We start from the raw sequence: 9,059 nt of genomic DNA on the forward strand, positions 1-9,059 counted from the left end.
TATAGAAAGAAAAAGTGTTTTCCAAATTAAAAAAATTACATTAAAATTAATTATTGTTAACTCTGTCTCAGCAGAATATGTACTACTAGAAGTCAATGACCTGTCGCATCCTAATAGACATATTTCATATTACAAAGTGATTATTAAGAAGTATTTATTAAAAGTGCAATAATAAAAAATATGAAAATATGTAAAAATATGTTACACATTCGCTCGTTTAAAGCTTTTACGCCCATTACTAATAACCTTGTATATGACAAAGTAATATAAAGTGCAAATAAATTACAAATGAGTTAAATTTTAAGCACCATAAAGACTTAAAATTGCCTTTATAACTTGACCCTTTTAAGTAATAACTTAATTATTGAAGGGACGACGACGTGTGCAATAATTCACTGCCCACGTCCAGCCGACATAATCAAGAGCTTCTTAAGTATTTTTTATGTTAATGATGCCAAAAGTGTACCCTCTTTGCAGTAATTAATTGAAGGTAAGCGTCCTCTTGACATTAAGTTGATATATATGGGTTAATCGGACCCCCTAATTATTTCAAAACACCGCATAAAAATAATTTTATTTGTTATTGCTGATAATATGTGAAGTGCGAAAACAGGTGTTTGTAATTACGATATAACAACAAAATTTATATTATCAGACACGAAGTATATATTTTGCTGATATATCTTAATTACAAACACCTTCCTTTCTTAAATTGACCAATTTATTTCATGATTCTTTTAAATTGTCCGTTATTAATTTTATGGGAAAAACCTCTTTTTTTAAGCGTTCAACTTTCCCAAATACTTATGAGACATTTGAAGTTGTTTAATGAGAAACTGTTTCTTTCGGAGATAAATGTAAAAAATGAATTTTTCAATTTACTATTTTATAGTTGTATTGTTGAAGTACTAAAATGGAAACCACAGACAGACAAGCGCAGGACGTCCACCCACAAGGTGGTCAGATGATCTAATTCAAATTAAATAAACGGAAAACGCTGGAAGGTACCATTTCCGACCTGTGTTATGAGAAATTTATGATTGAAGCCTATGTCCAACAGTGGACGTGCTATGGCTAAAATGATAATGTTTGTAAGAAAAAAAATATTTAAAAATTTCACCGAAATATTTAGTCAAAACGATTCAATTTATCCAGTGTGTAATTATGGTTGATAATAAAATACTACGCAAAACAATCGAAATAAAATAAAATGAATGACCGTGCTTAGTGTTAATACGCATTTAAGATAATATATCTTACCATACAAAAAAAATGACCACCTAATAAATTGCGGCGGTCCTTATCGTATTTCGAAGCAGGACAGTAAGGACCAGATAAGAATATCCTTTTTGACCGTAACCTTTTACCACAGTTAACTTTTTCGTTTACGTTCGGACTCACAAGATTCTAACACAGTTAAACTTTTATACGTATCCATACGTGTTTCTTGACTCGGTGACTTTAAGGACGCGCGAGGCGACCGTAATCGGCGTTGCATCTTAATTTAGTTGTCTTGTATCGAGAGACGGTCGCCGCTATGGGTTTTTATTATAAGCTACATGCAACCTACGGAGATACTTAAAAGCGCCGCCATTAGACTAATGATCCTATGCGTCTGGAAAAATACTTCAGAATTAAATGGTGTAATAAATACTTATGACGTACTTACCACGTTAACGAACTCCTGAAATGTGATGGCTTCGGAGGTAGCACTGCGCGCTTTATCCAATAGTATCTAAAAAGAAATCAACTCACATTAATACCATTCCCATAATCAAGATGCTAAACAGTCATTTATCTTGGCACAGTCCTGATAAATGATCCGCCACTTCTAAGAAGGAAATCCCTCATAACTATTTTTAATTACATACGTGTAACATTTAAACTATGTATTTGTTCCAGTACAAAACTTGACTAATTAAAGAAAATTGACTGCTCTTCGAAACATTGTTAAAGGTTATCTTTCACGTAAAAAAATTTCTAAGTTTTTAAAACAAAATAATGACATTGGTCTATATCGAGAAATATTATATGAGAAATATTAAATTTATACAAATATTTTCAGAAAATACATGAATGAGAAGTTTTTATTAACAATTAATAATACTAAAAGGGATGATACTAGATTTAATATTCCATTAGTAATAAATTTAATTAACTAGTTAATATAACTAATCTATGGGGGACGCCCATGACATGCAGTGGACGTCCTGGGGCTGATGCTGGGCATGATGATGAATACAGGATTAGTTTAGAAATAAACTACCTACAACAATTACAAATTAGCGACTACTTCCTCGTACGTGGTTTGAATAATGAAAAATCTTACAATAAAGATGTGTTGCGTATGTTGTACTACTATTTCAAAATACCTCGTGCTTGTGAGGTGGCACCTGGGCTATAAAGTCTGGGTTCTGTAGTGTCTGCAGAAAGTCGGGCCACGGGATCTCGCCGAACCCCTCCGGATCGAACTGTAACAACATTAGCCCCATATTCACACCTGAAGCGACGCGGTCACGTACAAAAACAACAAATTGAGATTTCAACGCGCCAACCAAAAGGCCATAATGGTGGGTGTCTTTCACGGCATGCCAACATTATGAATAAATTCGGGCTATAATCATTGCAGCCATTTCCAAAAAGATGTCGACAAAAACTACCTTAAGCGCCCCTATCTTCAGGTCCGCTTATCTGAATGTTCTGTACGTGATGACGTATCGTTTGAGCGGCGCTACCGCCTCTTTATCTGCACATAAAACCTCCGTTTTTTACCCATACTGCTTCTGTACATTTTAATCAGGCGAAAACAAAAGAAATTATTCTCTGAAATTTGTTACGAAGTCGTAAACGACAGTTTTGTGAAATATGCGACGCTTATTACATATTTAACGTGAAAACGAGATAAATATGTATATATATAAATGCTTTGCCTATAACCAATAAAAAATCTGTGTGTCTGGTTCGTGGTCGCCACTCGAGAATTTTTTAGTCCCAGTGACCGTCGTTTACACGAGCGATGTGCCTGCCACTACAGACGAGCAATTCCTTGAGCTAAAGTCACTGACTTTAGTTCTTCTGCGAATCTTCTCGTTTCTTATTCGATCTCACAGCGAAGCTCCGGAATACTTTATGTTATAACAATATAGAAGGAAAAGCTCTTGATTAAACGTTTGTGTACATTTAGGTTCACAAGCCAGTATAGTTCTCAACATATTTATTAATGCATACATATAGCGAAATCAAATATAGCTTAAGCATCAACACAATGTTAACAAAATAAATTATCCTTTTTGACACGTCACGTACTATCACGGTTTTTCGTCCCAAACTGCATATACCGTTTCATCTTTACCATATAAAAACTTTATTTTATTAGTAAGGATTATGAGTCCGCGTAATGTAAAAAATAACTAAGCTAAAAATATTCGAAATACTACAGTAGGTATAAATAATTAATCGTCTAAAAATATTTTCGGTTGTTTACAAATAACAATCGAAACTTTTTCGTCGTCATTAAAAATATTAATCACCAAGAAGTGCAATAATGTGGTATTTTTCAATATTATACAATAATATTGTCTGAACAATAGACACATGATTATACTTTAGTTTCAACAGCTTCTCTTTATTATTTTTTATAATGATAGATTAAATTGAGCTCTAGAGATTTATGCTAGAGAAGCTTACATTGAATTTTAATTTTGATGCACTTTTTTTGCAATAGATTATTTTTCTTATTATTAGGTATTTAACATAAGCCCCCATTCTAAAATAAGCATGTTGAATTAGATTAAAAAGTTGAAATTCAGATGCTTTAGTAAATCAGATGTGGATCGTTCCAGTAAAGATTTCTAAAAATGACTCAGAGATGTAGAAAATAACCAAAATTTCCTCAATTTGTCTCAGCTATCCATGTCATAGCATAAATAAATTCATTTAGTTTTTGTCTTCTATTTTAGTTATTTGATGACATGCGTCCGTTTAATCTTGATAATTGAATTTTTAATAATTAAACTATACAAAATGCTGATATAACTTAATAAAATTGATTTATGTATTAATAAAGAATAAAGGATATAAAATCTAAGACAAACTAAGGTAAATATTAGTGATAATTTGACTCAACTTAATATTTCATAAATCAATATTCACGGTGATTAGACAATCATTTCACCAGTAGACATAAATATTATATAATACGTTCCTTAACTTATTTATATCGTTGGTTGTAAACAGGAGCATTACATATTACAATACCCGGCAATAAATATTACACATCGAGTTTTGGAAAGAGACTGCACTGTCGCACAAAATACGACTGACAAAACGCCACATACGTATAGGGATAATATAATTTCGGATTCGTAGAGCACTATCTCCGTGATAGTGCTCTACGAATCCGAAATGAGCCGACTGTCTCTTTCCAAAACTCAATGAGCAATAATTATCGCCGGGTACTGTACTGATATTGTTTATCAAACCTTTAAAATTAAATATGATCTTTCGAAAGTTTTCTTCTGAAATGTTTCACACCCTTATAAACAAGACTAAGGTAGAATTCAACTTTAGTCAAGCCCTTATAAAATCCGTAGCGTATTCCTTCAGAAATGAAATAACGAAGCAGTCTGTTGTGTATACTCAAGATTAAAAATAGCGTTTTCCAACCTATGGTTGAGAACTTCCTTTGGTGAACGAGAAACGCTTTGTGTTTTTATTTATATTTTACCCAGTTTATTTAAAATATCAACAATGAATTTTGTGATTAATTTTTATTTTAATACTAGGTTATTTATTTTAATTTACATAAATTGAACATAATTGTTTAATATTTATAATTCGATTCAGTCTCGAAATTGATTGTGAGTCTAAAAATAATTGCCGTGTTAAGAAGTTGAGTAATCGATAAAATCTACTTGATTCTAAAGACTAGACTTTATTTGTTTAACTCACCCGATCGAAGAGTAGGCGCCATTTCTGGAAAGGAGAAGTTAATAATTAAAGCCAAACTAAAGTAAGATTTTGAGCACCTTACAAGTGGAAAGTATTAAATTTTCGATTTTGGGAATGCAGATCGCGCCTATCCTCAAAGAGATCTTCAAATGTTCAAAATTTATAGCGACTTTACATATAAATATTTGAGTAGTATTAATTGCCTGTCTGAAGATGCTGAGTGCAGGCGGCTTTAAACTGGTCCTATAGAAAATCTATGGAGAAGGCCGGTGTACAGCAGTGGACTTACTACTGCTAAAGTGATGAGGATGACGAACTGAGTGTCCACTTTGCACAAAATCTACTTCAAGATTTTTAATGTCGGCTTCAAGAACGCCAAACCTTGTAAAATAAATAAATTTGGAAACATTATTATTTATAAAGAAAAAACGCAAGCGCGAATTGTTTAAGCAATTTTTTTATGAATACATATCTAATGTTCAATGTATGGATTTACGACACCGGCTTATTGTTTAGGGACTAGCCTACGATCATAGGCCGCGAACTCGATTCCTAAAAGACAGTTTTTATGTACTATTTTAAATTACCATGGATCACAAAAAGACGAGGAATATATCGTCTCCAAGCCGAAAAATCCAGGAACTAAAAATATCTCTATTAATTTTTATATTAATTCGCACCAACTTCATAGTACATGTATAACCATTTGTAACATATCTCGACAAAGGTGACAAGTGTTCGAATAGTAGTAACTTTACAAGAAGAATATAAATTTTATTCCGCTGCAAGCTTTCATCTTATGTACCATTTTCAGGAGCCTATATGTAGTAACTAATTTAAACCTTCACCACACGTTTCAAATAAAAATTTCACGTACTATTGTAATTAAAAATAGGTATGTATAAGATACGTAAAATTTATAGACTTGCAATTTTCCTTTCTCTTTGTAGATGTCAGCAAAGATTTTAGACTTTTACCAAATTCTACACGTTCAAAAAAATGTATATTATCTAACTATTGCTCTTATAAGCATAAAACTAGTTTTTAATTTTTTTGGCATGTTAAAAATTACCAATAATGGATTATATACAATTACACGAAAAAAATGTGCGGGCCGCATAAAATGGGCGGGAGCACCTATGTCGCCGATTCAACTAGTAGTAAGCCTAATGCCGCCGTGTCTACCAGCTCGTGGTCACCACTCAAGAACCTTTCAGCCTTATCAACGGCCTGTCACACAAACAATACGAGATCCTATATAATATTAAAGTAATGAAATATATATTAGAAGACTTAGTTTACACTCACATCATGCATCAACTCCCTTCTAATCTCCGCTTCATCGAGTTCCGAACCAAGATCCGTGTGATCCGTATCATAAAGTTGTTCTGCCGCTCGAGATAGTGATCCCAGGGAGTCCCGTGCCGAGGCAAGCGAGCCCGTGACTGTTGGTAATACTCCAGCTTCGATCCCCGACTCCATGGAAGTGTTCGTGGAGAGGACAGTTGCGGTGGTAACGTGCGAGCGCATATCGCTCCCGCCTCCTCCCACCCATACTGACATCTTACTAGCAAAACCATCCACACAACTGCCCGCTTCTATATCTTCAAATATCTATTAGCATTATACCATATCTACATAAATATATTTATATATTCAGCGTTTATCCAATGCTTATCCTCTTTAAATTGTAACATTCAAAATAGCATCGAAAATATAATAATTTGGACAATTGCTTGGACCGAATTTATTGTTTACTTTGTCTTAAAACATGGACCACGGTATACAAATAGACGTGTGTATGTGTTCTGCCGTTAACAAGTGCAGAAAGTGTATAGGGGAATAAAATAAGGCACTACAGTTAAAACTTTAAACCGGTTCTCGTGCACCTGGAACAAATAAATATTAACTAATACAGCTCATCTGAAAATATAGTATAAATCCGGACAGTCTTTGATTTCATTCTAAATAAAAATAAAATAATAAAATCAAAACCATTTATAATCAGTTAGGTCGTGAAATAGAACCCTTTTTTTGTTAATTTTTCTGATATGGGTGGTCACGGACATTGCTGAATGCAGAAACTGTTATTGAACTAAATTTGATTGTAGAACTACGTTACAGAATCTAGCTCAACTGTTTAACGTTTAAAAGCAAAAATTATTACAAGTACTAAGTCTTCCGTTTCTTCCTAGTGAAGTACATGGCTTTAACCTATAAATGGTTTTATTAGCAAATGAATTTTCTAAATCTCCTTATAATTTAATCTTTCCTTTCTATTTTTTTCTAGAATCCTACTATGCGCTTCTAGTCTACTTTCTGTCTCTTTGCCTTCTCCCATTTCTATACCTTTTTCTCCTGCTTCAATTTGGACATTTCCGTTACTTAGACTTTGTTCTGCCAACGCTTCTTTCACCATATGATACAGTCACTGTAGCCTGAATACTTTGAGTTTTATATTCGTTTTCAAGTAGCGAAAGTTATCTAGGTGAAGCTTAGCTTTATGTAGATAAATTCGAACTTCGGACACTCTTTCCATCTGTTGCGAAGAATCTTTATGCTCCATGGTAGTTTTACTGTCTCTAATCATTTTCGAGTCGTTTCTGACATCAACGTACCAGAAGATTTACGACTATATATGTCATCCATCGAACTTCCTTTTTCCCCACTCCCCTATACTCCTACTACAGATTAAGTTAATTAAAGTGGTCGGCTTGGGCGAACGACCGTTCTTTATTTACCTGGCTGGTTAAGCTTCTCATGTTGCTTGAATCCCTTGTCCTAGTCGTGATTTGATAGACAAACATGTTTGATATAATGGTGATAATGATTAATATATTGGTTGGTAGAAAATAAATAAATGAAGTAAATTTGTTTATGTTGTATAATACTATTGTCTAATTTCTTATTCATTTTATAACTTTCAGCTTTAAGATGGCTGCCAAAATATCTGATGTCAGATATGTGATAGTGATTTAGTGGTGCTGCCTCTCCAAGGTCTTTCTTTAAAAACAGACGCATCCTGATTTGTTCAGTGGTTCGTGGCCGGTAATAATTCCAATCACTTACGTGCACTAGCGCGAAATCACCAATTATTATCAATTAATTATTATCAATATTTTATTTGTAAATACTCTTGCGACGAGAGAAATTTTGCAGGTGGATTCGTTTCGCATCGCGCATATAATGATAATCCTTCATTTTTCTTGTTAGATCTGTGTTTAAGCTCTTGTATTATAACTTTTTTAAAATAGAATGTGTTTCTTTAAAACAGTTTTGCTTTATTACATGGAAAATGACAAAGTTTTGACAATTCAAAATATAGTAAAGAACCTTATTCAAGTTAAAAAAAATATACACATTTATATGTTATACAATCAATCAGTGAGTCAATCCTGTGGTTAAAACTGGAATGTAAATAACGGTAAAAAGTAGCCAACCCTTGTGCCTGCGTAAACTTCAACCCCTATATCGTTGTCATAGAAACAACCGGTGAACACTATTCACTTTGTGAAAGTACCTAAAATACACCTTGTTTGGTCACGTGCTAAACGTGTTTAAGTGCAAATTTTTGTTATCTACGAGGTATTAAAATTATAATTATGTATATGAATATCCTTTATCATATTTGTACATGAATATCCCATTTTTTGTCTAAAACGAGTAACTAATATATTTATTATAATAATACTTTGAATATTAAAAAGATAATGGGTTTAAATTTGTAAAGACGACATTGTTGCCTATTTTTTTAAAAAAGAAGGTTTTTTATACTTATTGATAAACATAACTTAAAATCAATTTAATTTTTTTCTTATATCTTGTCGATATTTATGACATAATTTTTTAATTATAATTTTCTATTGAAAATGTATTAAAATTAAATAAAAAACGATTGTTTTGATACTTTTAAAAGAACCCCGGAAACCAAACGTAGAATAACGTAATATAAACATCACTTACTTAGTTATCACTTCAATATCATAAGGGTGTCTTCACACTGTTATTCATTTCCACTAATATATTATGAAACATTTCGTGTCTAGATCACATTAGGCCGAAGTATATTGAACATAATTGTTAACGTCAAAACATGTCTTGTTACAATA

General features: G+C 32.6%; 1 protein-coding gene across 1 annotated transcript in view; it reads right to left on the reverse strand.

Annotated features, from left to right (window-relative positions):
- stet (stem cell tumor) overlaps nucleotides 1-6,513 on the reverse strand; it is a 120,040-nt gene extending 113,527 nt beyond the window's left edge. Inside the window, exons 1-4 of the mRNA XM_068775610.1 lie at nucleotides 6,259-6,513; nucleotides 4,951-4,974; nucleotides 2,373-2,471; nucleotides 1,670-1,735 (exon numbers count right to left, since the gene is read on the reverse strand). Of these exons, the coding sequence (XP_068631711.1) occupies nucleotides 1,670-1,735; nucleotides 2,373-2,471; nucleotides 4,951-4,974; nucleotides 6,259-6,513 (444 nt within the window). The remainder of the gene's footprint in view (nucleotides 1-1,669; nucleotides 1,736-2,372; nucleotides 2,472-4,950; nucleotides 4,975-6,258) is intronic.
- Nucleotides 6,514-9,059: the final 2,546 nt, after the last annotated feature.

Source organism: Battus philenor, unplaced genomic scaffold (assembly GCF_028537555.1).
Source record: "Battus philenor isolate CCGP_79_NKW_IND1 unplaced genomic scaffold, ilBatPhil1.0.hap1 SCAF_9, whole genome shotgun sequence".
Classification (NCBI taxonomy): domain Eukaryota; kingdom Metazoa; phylum Arthropoda; class Insecta; order Lepidoptera; family Papilionidae; genus Battus; species Battus philenor.